Here is a 20,069-nt window from a genome sequence, read left to right as displayed (position 1 = left end):
TAGGTGTATGTGGCTGGCGCCTTAGCTGCCTGAGCCACAGGCGCCAAGCCAACGTGGATGAATCTTGAGGACATTATGCCAAGAGAAATAAGCTAGGACAAATAGGGTAAATGTTGCTTGATATCACATATATCAAGTATTTAAAATAAGGAGAGTATGAATGTGGTTAGTTGTGCAGTGATGGTTATACCTGGTCATTCTGTTGTTCTGTACTCATTTTCTGTCTGATTGATATGGACATTAGACACTTTCTCAAATACTTTCCTATAATTTTAAGGGGAAACTCCATACTGTTTTCCAAACAGCTTCACCATTTTGCATTTTCACCACAGTATACAAGGGCTCCAGTTTCTTTCTAAATGTTCACTGATACTTAATTATTTTTTGTTTTTTTGATAATGGCTTTCCCAACAAGTGAGAGATGATCTCTCTTTGTGGTTTTGATTTGTGTTTCACCGATAATTACTAATGTTAAGCATCTCAGATGACATTTATATGGTCTACTCTAACCCTTTGCCTGTTTTATATTAAGTTGTTTGGTGTTTTTTGCTAGTAAGTAGTAGGGTTTCCATATATTTTTGGATGTTAATCCTTTACAGATATGTAGTTTTCAAATATTTTCTCCTGTTCTGTAGGTTGCTTATTCACTCTTTTGGTTGTTTCCTTTGCTCTGGAGGAACCTTTAGTTTGATATAGTCCCACCTATTTTTGCTTTTGTTGCCCATATTTTATTTTATTTTATTTTTTGGAGACAGAGTCTCAAGCTTCACCCTGGGTAGAGTGCTGGGGTGTCATAGCTCACAGCAACCTCCAACTCTTGGCCTCAAGCAATCCTCTTGCCTCAGTTTTTCTTTTTTTTTTTTTTTTTTTGTAGAGACAGGGGTCTCGCTTTTGCTCAGGCTGGTCTCAAACTCTTGAGCTCAAGCAATCCACCCACCTCAGCTTCCCAGGGTGCTTAGGATTATCGGCGTGAGCCACCATACCTGACTAGTTGCCCGTATATTTAATGTCACATTCAAGAAATTGTTGCCAAGATCAATGTCATGAAATTTTCCCCTTATGTTTTTTTCCTAGGAGTTTTACAGTTTCAAGTCTTACGTTTAAGTCTTTAAACCATTTTAGATTGATTTTTATGTCTAGTATAAAATACAGGTCCAGTTTCATTCTTTTTCATGTGGAGTTTCAGATTTTCCAGTGCCGTTTGTTGAAGATGCTATCCTTTATTATGTATTCTTGGTGCTCTTATTAAAGATTAATTAACAGTATAAGCATGGGTTATTTCTGGGTTCTTTATTCTAATCCATTGGTCTATTTGTCTATCTTTACGTTTATATCATACTGTTTTAATTATTGTAGCTTTGTGGCATGTTTTAAATTTGGGACACATGATGCCTCTAGCTTTGTTATTTTTCCCTCAGATTGGCTATTCAGAGTCCTTTGTGGGGCCATAGGAATTTTAAAATTATATAAAAACTGCCAGTAGAATTTTAATAAGGTTTGCATTGAATGCACAAATCACTTAGGGTAGTATGGACATTTAAAAAATATTAAGTGTTCAAATCCATGAACACAAGTGTCTTTACATTTATTTTTGTCTTTTAAAATTTTTTTCATCATCATCGCCTCAGTACCCTTAGCTTAGTGGTTAGGGTGCCAGCTATGTACACTGGGGCTGGCAGGTTCAAACCTGGCCCAGCCCTGCTAAACAACAACGACAACTGCAAAAAAAAAAAAAGCCAGCACTGTGGCAGGCACCAGTAATCCCAACTACTTGGGAGGCTAAGGCAAGAGAATCGCTTAAGCCCAAGAGTTTGTGGTTGCTGTGAGCTGTGACCACACAGCACTCTACCAAGGACAACTCTATCTCAAAAAAAAGAAAATGTTGTTTTCATCATCTCTTCTCAGCCCTTTGGCTAAGATCAAGTGTAGTAAAATTTCATGCATCAATGTTTTATGGTTTTTGATGTATAAGTTTTTTACCTCTTTGGTTAAATGTATTCTTAAGTATTTTATTCTCTTTGATGCTATTGTAATGGAATTTTTGTAATTTCCTTTTCAGATAGTTCATTATTAGAGTATAGCAGCTGATTTCTCTGTGTTTATTTTATATTATGAACCTTTATGGAATTTATTAATTATAACAACTTTTTTTTTTTTTTTGTAGTCTTTAGGGTTTTCTACATATAAAATCATCTCTGCTAACACAGCCAACTTCACTTTTTCCTTCCCAAGTTTGGATGCCTTTCAGGTTTTTTTTCCCTTGTCTTGTTTCCTTGGCTACCTAGTACTGTGTTGAATATCACTGGTGGGAATCAGCATCCTTCCCTTGTTCCTGATACTCGCTGGTACTGTGTTGGATATCACTGGTGAGAATCAGCATCCTTCCCCTGTTTGGTCTGTGATGTTCTTTGTTCTGTAGTGATTTTCTGTCTGGTGGTTCTATTCATTATTCAAAGTGGGGTCTTGAGATTTCCTATTCTTATTGTATTGCTGTTTATTCCTCCTCTCAGTTCTGTCAGTGTTTGCTTTATTATACATTTAGGTGCTCTGATGTTGGGTGCCTATTGTTACATCTTCCTGATGGAGTGAACTTTATCATTATATCATGTTCTTGTTTTGTCTTGTGATAGTTTTTGAGTTAAAATCAGTTTTGTCTGATATATATGTAATTCTCTTAGTTACTATTTGTCATCCTATCACTTTCAGCCTGTGTGTGTCCTTAAAATCTGAAGGATTTATGTCTCTTATAGTGTATAGTTAGGTCTTATTCTTTTATACTTTCAGCTGTTCTGTCTTTTGATCAGGGAGTTTAATTCAGTTACATTTAGTGTAATTATTGATAGGATAGGACTTATTATTGTCATTTTGTCAATTGTTTTCTGTCTTGTAGCTCTTTTTTCTCCCGTTTGCTGACTTCCTTTGTGTTTTATTGATATTCTTTTCATGGTGATATGCTTTGATTCCTTTCTTATTTTCTTTCATCTGTCTTCTAGATATTTCCTTTGTGGCTACCATTCTAACAAACCTAACAGTTTGTACTTGTAACAACTCAACTTCAATCACATACAGAAACCCTACACTTATATTCCACACCCACACTTTCTTGACTCAAATAGGTATTTTACTTTTTTGTACATAAATTTTGTTTTCTATAAAAATGGAGATAATAATCTACTTTGTTAACCCAGAATGTGGTTGTCTTATACTTTTTCAAGAGGGTCTATGAAGTCAGAACTGTTTCACAGTAATTCTAAGGTAGTGTCTTTTTAACTTGTTGATGTTTGTAACCATAGTGCAGAAGCAGGAGTGAAGAGAACCTGATGTTGGAGCAGATATGCTAGTGCTCATTGTATTGTTTGTTATCACATATCTAGTAAAGATAAATGCTGGCTTTATTTAAGGATTTTTTTGAGCGATAATTTTATTAGATCTAAAGTTTTGAGTACATGTCTCCTTAATATGTGTGATCAAGTGGGAATTATGCATAAGGTACTTCTACATGCTGAGATATAGTTGTTGTCTCAAAGAAAAGCTTGCGTGCAGTTGATAGTGAGCTCCCTGGGCTGCTTTTAAATTATTTTATTTCATTTTGTATTATTTTTTTGAGGTAGAGTCTCACCCTTTTGCCCTTGGTAGAGTGCAGTGACACCATCATAGCTCACAGCAACCTCAAACTCCTGGGCTCAGGTGATTCTTCTGCATCAGCTTCCCAAGTAACTGGGATTACATGTGTGTGTGATTGTGCCTGGCTAATTTTTCTGCTTTTAGTAGAAATCTCACTCTTGCTCAGGCTGGTCTAGACCTCCATAGCTCCAGTGATCCTCCACCTTGGCCTCCCACGGTGCTGGGTCACAAGTGAAACACCGTGCGCAGCCTGCTTTTCTAGTAACATCATTTTGACTAATCAATAAACTCTGCTTATTTGGATATTTGGCAGACATTTTTTGGAAATGAATGAATGAGCCTATCACTTCAAGGAAAACAGCTGACCATGTTTGTTGTCCAGTGATAAAATTCAAATTTCAAACTTTCTAGTGAAATTAGACTTTTGGAAACTTCTCTCTACCACCATGTATATTGACATCTTTAAAAAGTGTTCTGATAAGATTGTTGGTGGTATTAAAGGTGGTGTTTTGTTTTTTAATTTTTTGATGAGATGTATCAACATAGAAACATCTGTGTAAGTCAGGGTGCTGATATTTCCCAGCATGGAAAGTATATGATGTTATAAAATCACTCATGAGTATTAATGTAACAGTATACAAAGTTATAATATATGGTTTGAGATTCTACATTCTAACTGACCTTTAAGAAACTGCCTCTTGTGAAGTTTTGGTGTCATATCCACAGTTATCTCAAAAAGCTGTTAAAATACTGCTTCTCAAAAAAATAAATAAATAAATAAATAATACTGCTTCTCCCAGCTGTATGTCTGGGAGGCCAGATTTTCTTAATACATACTTCAACCTAAAACAGCACAGCATGTGATGGAATGTCAAAGCAGATGTCAGAATCCAGTGGTTTGCTACTGAGACAAATGTAAGAGTTGCAGAAATAGAAAACAATGTCCTCTTCTCACTGATTTTTTTCATTTTGAAAAGTAGGTACTTTTCATAAAAAAAAGTTTATCTTGACATGTAAAGATGTGCTCTTGTTAATTTTAATTAACTGAATCAATAATTTCTTCTCATTTAAATTTCTAATACCTTAATATCTATAATACAACCAGATATAAACTGAAGCTCTTTAGGACCCTCAGTAATTTTTAAGATAGCAAAGAAGTCCCAAGACTGAAAGGCTTGAGCCTCATTGTTTTAATCTTCTAGAGCTTTTGAAGAGCCAATGAATATATTCATCATGTATGTGCAGTAATTTTGTAAAATATTTTAAATGTAGATTTATAAATAGCTTTTGTATTATATTACCATGCAAATTCTTTAAGTTGGGACTTTGGAGAAGAGCCAAGGACAGAGAACATAAACTATGGCTGTTATGGAGCGTGTTAGTTCATAAAGGGAGTGGCGGGGAGAATTCACACATTCCTCTTGTGTTCCACAAACCAGTGAAAAAGCAATTTCACTATGGCAACTCATTTTATATAAGCACTCACAGCAAACAAAACCCTGCTATTCGTGAATGTAGTTCATTACTGTGGGACAAGGTTGCTTTTTGATTTTTGAAGTTGTCCCCTTTTTCCCTTGCAGGTATAGAACAAGATGCAGTGAATACTTTTACCAAATATATATCACCAGATGCTGCTAAACCAATACCAATTACAGAAGCAATGAGAAATGACATCATAGGTAAGCAGTGCTAGTAGTTGTGGCCAAAAAAAGTATTCCTGGTTATTGATTAAGATAATTTTTTATGAACATGAATGTAACAGTTCCCTTCCTAGTCTGTTTTCAGAATACTTTCAGAATAGTAGAACCTCTTTAGATTGACTACCCAAGGGACTATAACTAACTGTTTGACACACAGAGGTGGTCAACATAGGGAAGTAGGCCAGCAGGACTGGAACATGTGGTTCAGCCTGGTCTCTGAAAATTGGGTCAACTCAAGGAGACAGTTAATGTAGGGAGGTGGTCGACTATGGAGGTGCTGCTGTATGTAATTGTAGCTCACTTAAAAAGTTTCTCTTTTATATGTAGGACCCACATTCTTTGACTTTGACCTGAATAACAGCAAGAATAATAAGTAGTACACATTTATTGAACTTTCACTATGTCCCAGACAATATTCTAAGCATTTCCCATGGATAAACTCATTTAGTTTTCTGAAGAACTTTATAAGGTAAATACAGTTACTATTTTGTAATTAAGGAAACTGAAACACTTTTGTCCAAGGTAGCACAACTCTGGCAGAGTCCAGATTTGAAATTAGACTCCTGCATCTTTTCTCCTATGCTTTATATATAGAGCAGTGTTTTTCATACTGCATCGTGGGACCAGCCTTGTCTTACATCCTCACCTACCTGCACAGAGAGTTTACTGGAAGAGAAAAATCAAAGCATTTCAGAGTAATAAAGGCAAACAAACATCTCAGGGAATTGTTTCCATTATATACTCATTTACTTGTATATGTATACTCAGTCAACAATATATTTCTCTGTAGGTCCTAATAAAATGTAAATGTGAAAGCTTTTACTGTGTTTTGACAGGAAGACCTTAAGTGGACCTTTATTCACAGATAAAAGTGGTTCATTTATTCATTTAACAAATATTTAGTATATTCCCACAAGTTTTAAGATTTGTATTTTTACAAAACTAAGTACTAAGTTTTGTATTTTTATTCATCAAAAATGTATGAAATAAAGCATGTTATTTCACTCCTAGCAGATGCATGTCAGTGTGCTGACATTGTCATTCCCTACTTTAGAAACTTCTTATACATTCATTATTGCACACAGCAAGACCCCTTCTAGTCTCAGCTATGATCTTAAATTGGACCATGATACTTTCCAGTGAACACCTGTTAGCTATTTGGGAGTCCATCAGATGCTGCCCATGTTTTCCCGTATCCCACACAGGCCCCTATGACACATAAGTAGATGGGTTATTCCCATCTGCCTATTTGGGGGTAGAGGTGGAGATACCTTTTCACTAGCTTTATTACCAGATGTTTCTATAGGATTTTGGTTTTTTTCTGTGTAGTTGCTTTATTTTTATGTGGGAATTTCCTGCTATCATCTTGTAGACTTGCCTAGACCAACTTTTCATTGTAATGCAACTGGGGAGTTCTGATTAGGATTTGGTTATTTGAGGCATTGGTTGGCTACTGATTCCTTTGGGAATCTGTACCAGTTGATAACAAAACTGTCTAAGGTAAGGAAAAAAGGAGGAAAGAATTTTGAGTCAAATAAAACATTTAAAAATGAGATGTCACTGCACTTCTGTTTTTCTCTACTTAAACTCAATCAAATTAATGATGCAGTCCCACGAGGGCAGGTTTAACAAGGGATCTGAGAGAATTTCTATCCTAGTGTCTATTATTATGCATTTTGGAACGTTAATTACACATATGTCTTTAAGAAAGTTACTTTTCATCATTGCCACTGGTCAGGGTCGGGTACTGGTTGGTGTCTGGCCCTGGCTTATCTAGGTTCCAGTGGCAGGTGGTATGCTACTTTGCTCAGGAACAATTGCTCTTAAGTGCCTGAGGGCTATTTACCTTAGCAGGAAGGAGAAAGAGTCTTTGAGGGTGAAGTAGTCTTAGAATAGATCTTGGTCTTTAGCAGAACTTGGTGATCTTCAGCAGAGAGATGCTGTGCTGGCATTCTGCAGGCCGGAGAAGCGACAGAGTGAGAGTAAGCGGGTCCCTGGTAGAAGGTGCGCTCCCAACTGCCTGCTCCTCCAGCCTAATATAAGCTAATCCTGTGCCTCTCAAGGTCACAGGTGTAGAGACTGCCAATTCACCAACGCTCTCATCTCTCAAGCTCTCTCATGCTTGTTATGAGAGCTAAATCCCGCCCCATGCCCTTTTCACCAAGGTGTGCCATTATTGAGCTACTTATAACTCACTCCTCCCAGCCATAGGCAGTGCAGGCTGCTACAACTTTTCCTCTTTGAGCCTCATTGTTTTGAATCCTGCCCTAATTATTTGTCCCTTCTTACTGTTGGAATATTTTAATAGAGCTAAGCTTCAAGTGAGTTTTGTTCAAAGGAGACTTTATTTTCGCTGTTACCGTGTATCTCAACCTTCCTAGTTTGGCTGTAAATGTTACTCTTGGGGTTTTTGATACTGCTATTTGAGTACTCTGTTCTTATGTGAGGGTTTAGAATGATCCAGAAACTATGCATTTACTGCCACTTCTATCTTCCACAGATTCTTAAAGTGGTGAAATTTAAAAAATAATTTGAAGGTACAGGTGACAAAATTTGCTGATGGTTTGGAAATGAGTGGTGAGAGGAAAAAGAGGAATCAAGTATGACTCCATTTTTTAAAAAAACTGAATAACTTGAAGTAGTAGAGTTGGTATTTATAAGATGAGAAAGACTGGTAGTAATGGCTTACAGGAAAATCAGGGATTTAGTTTTAGATATCCAAATGGTTGAATGTCAAGTAGGCAATTGGACACCTAGCATTAGTATTTCATGACAGAGCTCCCAGGTTGGGGATGCATGTTTGGAAGGCATCAGCATATACACGGATTTAGAATGATGAGACTGGATAACATAACCGTAGGAGCAAATGCAATGAGGGAGACCAGACACATAGGGATGTCCTGGGATGTGCCTGCCTCACAGTCCAGCAGATGAGGAGGAACAGGCAAAGCAGATTTTTAGAAGTGACAGCCACTGAGAAGGCTTCTCAGGGCAACCATGTGTCAAGAGAGTTTTTTTTTTTTTGGAAGCTGGGAGAGAACAATGTTAGGAGGGACTGATCAAAGATACTAAGTGATGGTGATAAGTAAGATGAAGACAGGGAACTGAATGGATTTGGCAGCCCAGTGTGATCATCTTAATTACTTTATGTTATAAAATTTCTACCAATAGTATTTTGATAGTATTTTTATAGATAAATCTTTTCACAAATCCATAATTCTTTAGGTTATAATTCTAGAAGTAGAATTACTGATTGAAAGAGGTTGTTTTTAAAGCTATGTTAGAAATTCAGATTGCTCTCCAGAGCAGTTGTACCAGTTTATGTGTCCATTTTCCCAGTGCCTTGCCCAGGCTTGGTATTATTGAACAATTACACATATGTATTATTTAAACAACTGTGCCAGTTGACTAGACAAAAAGTACCTCCTTACTCTAATCTATTTTGATTACTAGTGAGCATATATATCTTTTTTTTTTTTTTTAACAAAGAGTCTCAAGCTATTGCCCTGGTAGAGTGCCGTATTGTCATAGCTCACAGCAAGCTCCAACTCTTGGGCTCTGGCAATCCTTTTGCCTCAGTTTTTCTATTTTTAGTAGAGGCAGGGGTCTCAATTTTTCCTCAGGCTGGTCTCCAACTCGTGAGCTCAAGCAGTTCACCCACCTCAGCCTCCCAGAGTGCTAGGATTATAGGCATGAGCCACCGCACCTGGCCCATATGTATCTTTTCATCTCGGACATTTTATGTTTCTTCTCTGTGGGTTATGTTTGAAAGGTCCTTTGCTTATTTTTCTTTTAGGACATTTTTTTTTTTTTTTTTTTTTTTTTTTTTTGAGACAGAGCCTCAAGCTGTCCCCCTGGGTAGAGTGCCATGGCATTACAGCTCATAGCAACTTCCAACTCCTGGGCTCAAGCGAGTCTCCTGCCTCCGCCTCCCAAGTAGCTGGGACCACAGGCGCCCGCCACAACGCCCGGCTATTTTTTGGTTGCAGCCATCATTGTTGTTTGGTGGGTCCGGGCTGGGGATTCGAACCCGCCACCTTAGGTGTACGTGGCTGGCGCCTTAGCCGGTTGAGCTATAGGCGCCGAGCCCTTTTAGGACATTTCTTAATAGTTTGTAAGAACTTCTGGTATTTTAAGGATGGTAATCTTTTAACTACCATATATGCTGCAATTTTTTTTTTCTGCTTGCCTTTTTATTTTGTTCTGGGGTGTTTTTAATGTTATAGAAATTAATTTTATGTTGTTAACTCTTGATTTCTGCCTTTGCCTATATGTTCTAAAGGACTTTATAACCTCAAGATCAGCTGTTACTTGTATTTTCTTTTAGTTCTATGGAAAACTTTCACTATTATCTCCTAATTTTCTTTTAGTTCTATGGAAAACTTTCACTATTATCTCCTAATTTGATTCACTAATGTGTATAGTTTGAATTCAGCAGAAATTTAATTACTATTTCTTTTACAGCAAAGATTTGTGGAGAAGATGGACAGGTAGATCCCAACTGTTTTGTTTTGGCACAGTCCATAGTCTTTAGTGCAATGGAACAAGAGTAAGTTAGTTTCATATTTTCAAATTTTGCATTCTTGGGAATTTGAGTTCAGTGTTAAGAATGGGCTTCACTCAACTAAAAGCAAAGTATCTTTGAGGATTTAAATATTTTGCATATTTATAAGATCATATAAGAGTACTCTATAACTGTCTTGGTTAGTAGTTTCTTTTAAGTATGAATTATGTGAACTCATTTAAAAATAAAAATATTTTCATTTGTAATGTTAATTTTCCTAAGTTAAAAAGAAATTTGTTTGTAGTTGCAAAATCCTTTGGGGGTGAATAAGACTATAGTGATTGTGAGGATTACAGTTGACTTAATTATTTAAATAATGCATGTCTTTAGGTGGATATCCTAATCTGTTAGTTCGTGCTTTCAGCTTAATGAATACTGTAACTAAATCCACATCTATTCCTTGAAACTGCTTCAGGAGTTTTTTAGATTAATTCCTGTTGCATACCCCTAAAAAAAAAGCTAAGTATTCACTCTTTCATTTAACCTTTATTAAAAAGGATACTCTGTCCAAGGCACAGGTATAGGACCTACCTTGAAGGAAGTTAGAGCCTAATAAAAGAAATAGGTCATGTTCTTTAGTTACTGTAATATGAGGTGGTATATATTAAATGTCAGAGAAGAGCTACAAAGTCACTAGGAGGTTACATACAGGTAAAGCAATCAGACACACCATGGGAAGTAAGGTAGTGTTGACCTAGGCCTTTAAGCCATAACAGAGACAGCATGGAAAGATTGTATTTTTCCCACGTAAACGCTTTCCATGGTTGCTCCCTTAAATTTTCCCTTTTTGTCCATGTGCAGGCACTTTAGTGAGTTTCTGCGAAGTCACCATTTCTGTAAATACCAGATTGAAGTGCTGACCAGTGGAACTGTTTACCTGGCTGACATTCTCTTCTGTGAGTCAGCCCTCTTTTATTTCTCTGAGGTAAAGTCTACATTTCCTTTCACACTCTTTAATTAGAGCATTCCAGCCTCTAAACTATAAATGCTGGGGCCTTGTCTAAGCAAATAACACAGAAGAGATGAATAATTTCTAAAAGGATTTATTATTGTTTTAAGTTATTTCTAATGGCAGGAGTATGTTAATGACAGATTAAAGAGAACATAAAAATTCAGTGCAAAAATAATTCATTTTGAAAAACATACTGCTTATAAGAGAATGCATGTTTTTAATTGTTTGGAGTTATTTTAAAACCATAGAATTTGATACTTGATTCCAGTGTACAAATGTTTTCAGACCAGACTTGAGAAGAAAGAAAATAGTAAATATTTTTTCTCTATTCTCATTATTTTAAATTTAGCTGCTTGACAGGATTGCCCAGTGAAGGATTTGCAGCAAACAATGAGTCTGTTTATCTCTTCAAGGTGTACAGTTAGTAGAATGCTGTCTGTTAGGCTTCAGCCAGTGAGAGTCTTTGGTTGTAAAGCAAATGACTGTGACTGCTAAGTAAAGAAGAGCAGTGACTCGTACCCTTGGATTCTGCCTCTTCACAAGAATACAGTTGATTTGTTTTTTTCACTTCCTTTCTTGGTAAATTAAATCAATAATTTGTGTAGGTTACTTTTCCTTATGGAATGGTGAGAATGATCAGTGTAAAAAATTTGGTGTGGTGAGCTTACTCTTTGTATGTTTCCTGGTGAGGAACTAGTAATCCAGTTTAGTATAACTTTTACTCTAGATTACTGAAGTTTGCATCCAACTGTGTGTTGGGTTTTTGTGGTCAATTGTGCATTTTTTTATTCTATAAAATACTTTAAACTTTTCATTCTTAAACGAGTGTAACAACCTGCTGACTGAAGAAGTGGATCGCTTTTTGCTTGTGTCCTATAGTTGAATACTTGGAGCTTTATAGATAAGAAATTGTGAGAAAAATCTGCTTAGAGTCTTATTTTCCCTTTTGTGTCTTTCCTTCCTAGTACATGGAAAAGGAGGATGCAGTGAATATCTTACAGTTCTGGTTGGCAGCAGATAACTTCCAGTCTCAGCTTGCTGCCAAAAAAGGCCAGTATGATGGGCAGGAGGCCCAGAGTGACGCCATGATTCTCTATGACAAGTGAGTTTTATTGACAGATGTTTCATCACTCAGATAGTTAGAGGATTCGGTACACACTGTGTAGGTTAAGATGAGTAAACTGTCTTTGCTGTCAAGGAGCTCACAGGGAGCATGGTGTCTGTAAACTTTGTGCGTTCTTGTCTGCTGGGGGAAGGGGAGGGGTGTGTATGTGTGTGTCAAGCAGGATGGCAATGTGGTGTTTAGTGAGGATTTCCCAGAGGAGAGATTTGACTTGGATCCTGAAGAATGAATTGAATTTTGCTAGCCAGAGAAGGCAAGAAAGAATATTGTAGGCAAAGGCATTAGTAACTTGGGGAATGAGGTAATTTCAAGAAACTTGAATTTGGATAATGGAAGGTGTGGGGAATGTAAGAGAAAATGAAACTAATTGGAATAGATTGTAAAGGGCCATAAATATCTGTGTATGGGTGTATCCTATTTTCTGGTGCAAATCTGCTTGGCCACATTACTAAATGAATTATGTTAACAGTTTTTCATTAGTTTTTACTAAAAACAAAATGTTAAAAAATCTTATAGGGAGCAGAATTGAAAACATCTGTTTAGGCAAGTGACACTACTGCAGCCAGCTCTATAAAGAGTAGTACTTTTTAATTTAACTTCCCATACCTTGTAAAGAATAGTGTTTTGGGCTGGGCGTGGTACTCACGCCTGTTGTCCCAGTGCTGTGGGAGGCTGAGGTGGGTGGATCCCCTGAGCTCAGCAGAGTTTGAGACCAGTGGAAGACAACAGGAGGCAGAGTGAGCCAGAGTGAGACACCCGCTCCACTCCCCTCACCCCCGTCTCTACAACAACAACAGAAAAAAAAAACCCAGCAGGGCCTTGTGATCCCAGCTACGTGGTGGGCAAGAGAATCACTACAGGAGGAAGAAGCAAAAAAAAAAAAAAAAAAATAGTATGTTGTTGTTTGTATCCACAAGCAAGTGGTAAGGGAGTAACTTGAGAATGGAGAAAAATCCATGGGATGTTAGGGTTGGAAGAGAGCTGAGCATCTAGGCCAGTGGCCCTGAACATTGTCTGCAGGTGCATGCCTGGCCATCCGCAACAGAATCACCTGGCAGCCTGTTAAAAATAGACTTCCAGTTTTCCCTTAAGAGATTCTGATTCAGCCGTTTGAAAGATGACCCAGGAGTTTTATTTTTAGAAGACATGCCAGGTAATTCTGATGAATAGCCAGATTAGCATTCTAGTCTGGCTTCCCCATTTTACAGATAAAGGCAGAGAGGTAAGGATTTTCTCAAAGTCACAGGACAAGTTAGTGGCAGAATTTGGACTGGAATGCAATCCTTTAATGTTCCATTTAGTGGTATCATATACTTGTGACTATATGGATGTTCAAATATCAACAGTGAACATTTAAAAATTTGGTCGAAAATTCAAATCATGGAGGAGTATTTACCAACTTACTCATTACAATATGGGAGACTCACTTTTTGTTATGAAAATGCTAATTTTAGTTCAGGTGAGGTGGCTTATGCCTGGAATCCTGGCACTCTGGGAGGTCAAAACAGGTGGATCGCTTGAGCTCAGGAATTCAGAGACTAGCCTGAGCAAGAGGGAGACCCCATCCCTACTAAAAATAGAAAAATCTAGCTGGATGTTGTGGCAGGCACCTGTAGTCCCAGCTACTTGGGAGGCTGAGGCAATAGGATCACCTGAGCCTAAGAGTTTGAAGTTGCTGTAAGTTATGATGATGCCAACAGCACTCTACCCAGGTCACCAGAGTAAGAAGGCCTAAAAAAAAAAAAAGTTTTCTTTAATGTGGAACAAAACAATAGCACTACGAGGGTCCTGGCTGGAGCTCAGTAACCAGCAGAGCAGAGACTGTGTTTTCCCTCTCGATCCTGTTTTCACATTGGGAGGCATTTTTAAATGAAGATTTCTATATGATATCCCACTGGCACTTTGGTTTTTGCCAACTTCTTTATGCCCAACTTGACTTTATAAATCCTTGTTTGTTTTTGTATCTTAATGACTGCATCATCACAATCATACACCATCAGCCTTTCTGTATTTCTGTCACAGACAGGAGATTGAGGCCCCTAGAGTGCGGAGAGGAAAGCACACGTGAATCCTCCCACTGTCATGTCCAGCTTATCAGAACACCAGCTATAGTGTATCCCTTCAAGTTAGAGTTCTTTGAATCATCAGTACTAATCACTCCATTTTCTTTGCACACCTAATCATGAGCACGTCCTATTAATGCTACACAAATGCATCAACTCCTTCCATTCCATCCTCTGTGCCATTTTGTTCTGAATTCTTCTGTGTTTATTTCTTGTGCCTCATTGTCATGTGTTAGGTTGTGATTGTCTCTTGGGCGTTGATCTTTTCTGCTATCTTAGGGGGAAATGACCATATCTTATTTTTCGTAAATTCATTTCTTTGTACTGAGTCCTGATCGGAGGATAGGTGCCCATTAAATATACCTGCATTGTAGTGTGACTCTCACAACTCTGAACAGCAGAGCTGGCTGGGCAAGAACTAAGGATGGTTGGCAGGCAGATAGGGAGGTAGCAAGTTGACCCAGGTATCTTTGGGAATAAATACAGATTAGAGCAGGGCTATCATCACCCAGCTCTGTGGTTTAGGTCTGCAGACTAAGTAAAGTAACCCCATATGAGATTCTCTGCAGTAGGTGCCGAAAGTTGCTTGTACTTGCTATGGAATTTGATTTTACTTCAGCTATCTTTCCACCATAGGTACTTTTCCCTCCAAGCCACACATCCTCTTGGATTTGATGATGTTGTACGATTAGAAATCGAATCCAATATCTGCAGGGAAGGGGGGCCACTCCCTAACTGTTTCACAACACCATTACGTCAGGCCTGGACCACCATGGAGAAGGTAACTAAGAGCTTGAAAAAGTATTGAACTATAAGAAATTTTATTTGTAGAACTCAGAAAATGTAAGAGGAGAAAACCCAAACATCAAGAACCACGGAAGTTGAAGTGGTATAGCATCGAGCAGAGGCTTTATGTCTGGCTCGGTCTGTCTAGTCGTGCAACCAGATAATGTATCAGTGCAGACCGCATATAAAATAGCTGTCCCATAAGCTTGTAATGGAGCTGAAACATTCCTGTTGCCTCGTATTATTTTATTTTAGTAGGTTTAGGAGATGTATGTTAAATTCTTTTACATGTATATATTGTATAATGGTGGCCTAGTATTTACTGTGCTTTTAATTGTTATGTTAGAGTGTTCCTTCTACTTAAAAAAAACAAGTTAAGGGTCAGGAGGATCATTTGAGGGCAGGAGTTCAAGAGTGAGACCCTGTCACTGCTAAAAATAGAAAAATCTAGCCAGGTTTTGTGGCAGGTGTGTGTAGTTCCAGCTACTTGGGAAACTGGGGCAAGAGAATCACTTGAACTCAGGAGCTTGAGGTTGCTGTAAGAACTCCACTGCACCCTAGCTGGGACCATAGAGTGAGACTGTCTCAAAAATTCCCCCAAAACATCAAGTTAGTGTAAAACAGTCTCAGGTAGGTTCTTCAGGAGGTTATCCAAAAGAAAGCATTGCTCATAAGAGATGACAGCTCCATGTGTGTTATTTACTGCTCCTGAAGACCCTCTAGTGCAGCAGTTCTCAACCTGTGGGTCATAACCCACAGGAACTGTATTAAAGGGCCATGGCATTAGGAAGGTTGGGAACCACTGCTCTACTGGGACAAGATGTGGAAGTAGAAGATGCTGGTATCAGTGATTCTGACCCTGTGTAGGCTAATGTGTATGTGGGTGTGTCTTAGTTTTTAATAAAAAAAATTAAAAGTAGAAAAGGTTATAAAATAAGGATATAAAGGAAGTATTTTTGTTTATTTGTACAATGTTTTTGTGTTTTTTGAGCTAAGAGTTATGACAGAAGTCTAAAAATTCAAAAAAAAAAAGCTTATAAATAGTAAGTAAAATTAGTTTATTACTTAGGAAAGAAAAAAAATTTTTTTTTTGCAGTTTTTGGCCGGGGCTGGGTTTGAACCTGCCACCTCTGGCACATAGGGCCAGTGCTCTATTCCTTTTAGCCACAGGTGCTGCCCAAGAAAAATATTTTTTAATGAATCTAGTGTGGCCTTAATGTACAGTGTTTGTAATGTCATAGAGTTATCCAAGTATTTTTTTCTCTGCTGCACATTGGAAGAGTAAGAGTTGTCTTCTACACATTAAATATACTAACTAAAGCTGATTCACAATTATCTGTGCATACTTTCCATGATGTCCGACAGCACAGATGAGCGAAAAAAGTCCTCATAAAATCAGCAGGTGGCCCTCAAGCTGCAGGTTGGATACCCTTGACTCTATAGCAGTGGTTCTCAACCTTCCTAATGCCACGATGTATTTTCATTGTTACAAAGGGGTCGTGACCCACAGGTTGAGAATCACTGCTCTATAATAATAGAAGGCCCATTTGGGGCCTTCATATTTTCTCATTACTCACTTACTGTCTCACCCAAAGCTACTTCTAGCCCAGCAAGCTCCATTTATGGTTCAGGTATTACCTTTTTTTTAAACAGAGTCTTGCTCTTTTGCTCAGACTATCTGGATTACAGTGGCACAATCCTAGCTCACTCTAACCTCAAATTCCTAGGCTCAAGCAATCCTGCCGTCTCAGATTCCTGGGTAGCTAGGAATTCATGTGTGCCACCATGCCCAGCTAATTTTTTTTTTTTTCTTTTTGTAGTTTTTGGCCGGGGCCTAGTTGAACCTGCCACCTCTGGTATATGGCTGGCACCCTACTCCTTTGAGCCACAGGTCCTGCCCACCCAGCTAATTTTTTTTTTTGGTAGAGTCACAGTGTTGCTCAGGCTGGGCTCAAGTGATCCTCCTGCCTTAGCCTCCCAAAGTTCTGGGATTATAAGTGTGAGCCACTGTGCCCAGTCCATTTAAAAAATCTTTTATACTGTATTTTTACTTTCCCTTTTCTAGGCTTAGATATGTTTAGATAGATACACAACTACTTAAACATTGTGTTAGAGTTGCCTCCAGCATTCAGTAATATGCTGTACAACTTTTGTAGGCTAGGAACATAGGCTATACAGTATAGCCTTGGAGTGTAGTAAGCTATACCATCTAGATTTGTGTAAGTACACTCTATCATGTTAACATGGTTACAAAATCATTTAACAGTCCATTTCTTACAGGGGAAGGGAGGGGGGAGGATGTGTGGAGGGAGGGTGATTGGTGGGATCACGCCTATGGTACATCTTATGATAGTACATGTGAATCTTTCGAAATGAAGAATATGGGTGGTGTCTCTGGCTCAGTGAGTAGGGTGTCAACCCCATATACCGAGGGTGGTGAGTTCAAACCTAACCCTGGCCAAACTGCAACAACAAAAAATTTTAAAAATTAAAAAAAAAATACATAAATAGAAAAAAAAAGAAATGAAGAATATAAATGTTTTAACACAATAACTAAGAAAATGACATGAAGGCTATGTTAATCTGTTTGATGAAAATATTTCAAATTGTATATAAAAATAGCACACTATACCCCATGACAGTATTAATGTACACAGCTATGATTTAATAAAATAAAATAAAATGGATTACTATGATACAATAAGTCAAAATTTGCACCAAGAAGGATATATATATATGTATACCAAAAAGAATTAGCATAATAAATGTGTAGTACAGGAGAAAAAAAATAAAAGCAACAGTATATTATTAAAAAATCCATTTCTTAGGATGGATCTCCATTGTTAAGTGATGCATCTTCATTTTTATAGGCTGAATGGCTTTGGGTAATTACTGAAATTCTCTAATGCCATTTTTCTTATCTATAAAATGATGATAATATGGGTTTACCTAAAAGTTATTTTGAGGATTAAAGTTAAGTAATTAGGGCGGCGCCTGTGGCTCAGTGAGTAGGGCGCCAGCCTCATATACCGAGGGTGGTGGGTTCAAACCTGGCCCCAGCCAAACTGCAACAAAAAAATAGCCGGGCATTGTGTCGGGCACCTGTAGTACCAGCTACTCGGGAGGCTGAGGCAAGAGAATTGCCTAAACCCCAAAGCTGGAGGTTTCTGTGAGCTGTGATGCCACAGTACTCTACCGAGGGCAACAAAATGGTCTAAAAAAAAAAAAAGGTTAAGTACTTAATATATATAAAGTACTTAACACAATACCTGACACAAAATATAATGTTAGCTGCTATTGTTATTATTAATTACCGTATCTTTTCAGATAATTAGATAGCAATACATGCTAAAGTTAACTTAAGAATAATCCAGGTATTTCACCAGTATCCATCAACAGGGTTGGAGCATGTGTTTCTTTAATCACTTGTAAAGTTATGACTAATGGCTTAATAATGAAGTATTGAAATTTATGAATGACTCTAATGAACTAGAGTAGATTTTACCAAGAATTGCAGTAGCATCATCACAGCTTACTGCAACCTCAAGTTGCTGGGCTCAAGTGATCCTCCTGAGCAGCTGGAGGACGTGTGTCCCGCTACGTCCAGCACAAAGACTTTCATATCTATTACCAACCAGAAAAATCTAGTTTTATATCTACTCTTTGGTCTTTTCTGCTCACTAGGAAATCAAGTCTATGTAATAGTTTCATGAGTAGAAGAAGAGTAGGGGAGAAATACAACAGAATGGTACACGTTGTAATTTTAGTTATAGTGTAAATTGTGTAAAAGGGACAGTATTTGGAGTGTAACAAGAAATAAAACCATTAGTGTTAACTGGTAGAATTGTAGGTAAAATTTGTTTTATTTCAAATAAAGTGTTTAGTTCTGAATTTAACTTCAGAATTTTCCCTCTCTTTCAGGTCTTTTTGCCTGGCTTTCTGTCTAGCAATCTTTACTATAAATATTTGAATGATCTCATCCATTCGGTCCGAGGAGATGAATTTCTGGGAGGGAATATTTCACTGGCTGCTCATGGCTCTGTTGGCCCTCCTGATGAGGCTAATGCAGGAGGTTCTGACAGCTCCACTTCTCAGGTATTGACTGATTCACATCTGCCATTTGAAAGAAAGGGATACAGATCCTTTCAGTGCCAGTAACAAGTCCTGCTTTTAAGTTTTAAGTTGTAGGAACAAAAGAGAAATAAAATTAGCCTACATACTGTATATTCTAATCCAAGTATTCGTGATGATTAATATGCGGTATTGTAAACTATTATGCTGTTTTATCAGGCTATTTATTATTCTGCTTGACACTGCCTGTTTTCCTTTATGAGATTACATTCATAGCCTCTGAAGAGCTCTTTGTGTAATTATTTGAGAAAAAAAAATTTTTTTTAAACTATTGCTGGCATCCTTTAATTACTTTTTTTTGTTTGTTTGTTTGTTTTTGTTTTTTGAGACAGAGTCTCACTATGTTGCCATTGGTAGAGTGCTGTGGTGTCACAATTCACAGCAACCTCAAACTCTTGGACTTGAGCGATTCTTTTGCCTCAGCCTCCCAAGTAGCTAGGACTACAGGAACCCACCACAACACCTGGCTATATTTTTGTTGCAGTTGTCATTGTTGTTTTAGGTGGCTGGGGCCAGGTTTCTACCCATCAGCCTCAGTGCATGTGGCCGGCGCCCTTCCTACTGAGCTATGGATGCTGCTTAATAACTTTCTTGAGCAGCAAAACATTGTGAAATTTAATTTAAAACCCAGTAAAACATTACTTTTGAAAGGAGTCAATTATTCATCATTTTTTAAATCAACTGAGGGTGGACCTGGTTCTCACATGTCTGAACAGAATAATGTATATTTTCTAAAAATTCTTTTTTTTTTAAAGATAATCAGAGCAGAAGCCCATCTTTTTACCATAAAAGAATCTTGGTACTCTATTGACTAATTACATTGACAAAAAACATCATCAATATTAAGAACTAATGCTAACCCATATGCCGCTGCAAACCTAGAGTAGCTATTCATGTTTCTAGTATTGTCCTCTGCCCCTCCCTTTTAAACAAATATCAACACTTTGGGTTGGGGCATTGAGTAGCAGATACTACCTTTCCTTTAAAATCAAACAGGCTCAGTGCCTGTGGCTCAAGTGGCTAAGGCGCCAGCCACATACACCTAAGGTGGCAAGTTCGAATCCAGCCCAGGCCCACCAAAACAACAATGATGGTTGCAACCAAAATAGCCGGGCGTTGTGGCAGG

At 37.8% G+C, this 20,069-nt stretch overlaps 1 protein-coding gene across 1 annotated transcript in view; it reads left to right on the top strand.

Annotated features, from left to right (window-relative positions):
* The window catches only part of AKAP10 (A-kinase anchoring protein 10), a 77,816-nt gene that overhangs the window by 31,966 nt on the left and 25,781 nt on the right, over positions 1–20,069 (top strand). The window contains exons 5-10 of the mRNA XM_003791064.3: positions 5,205–5,303; positions 9,789–9,873; positions 10,690–10,813; positions 11,806–11,942; positions 14,663–14,807; positions 18,734–18,907. Of these exons, the coding sequence (XP_003791112.1) occupies positions 5,205–5,303; positions 9,789–9,873; positions 10,690–10,813; positions 11,806–11,942; positions 14,663–14,807; positions 18,734–18,907 (764 nt within the window). The remainder of the gene's footprint in view (positions 1–5,204; positions 5,304–9,788; positions 9,874–10,689; positions 10,814–11,805; positions 11,943–14,662; positions 14,808–18,733; positions 18,908–20,069) is intronic.

Source organism: Otolemur garnettii, unplaced genomic scaffold (assembly GCF_000181295.1).
Source record: "Otolemur garnettii isolate 467f Iridium unplaced genomic scaffold, OtoGar3 scaffold00046, whole genome shotgun sequence".
NCBI lineage: Eukaryota > Metazoa > Chordata > Mammalia > Primates > Galagidae > Otolemur > Otolemur garnettii.
Note: the sequence above shows the minus strand (reverse complement) of the source record. Positions and strands in the feature narration are given on the sequence as shown.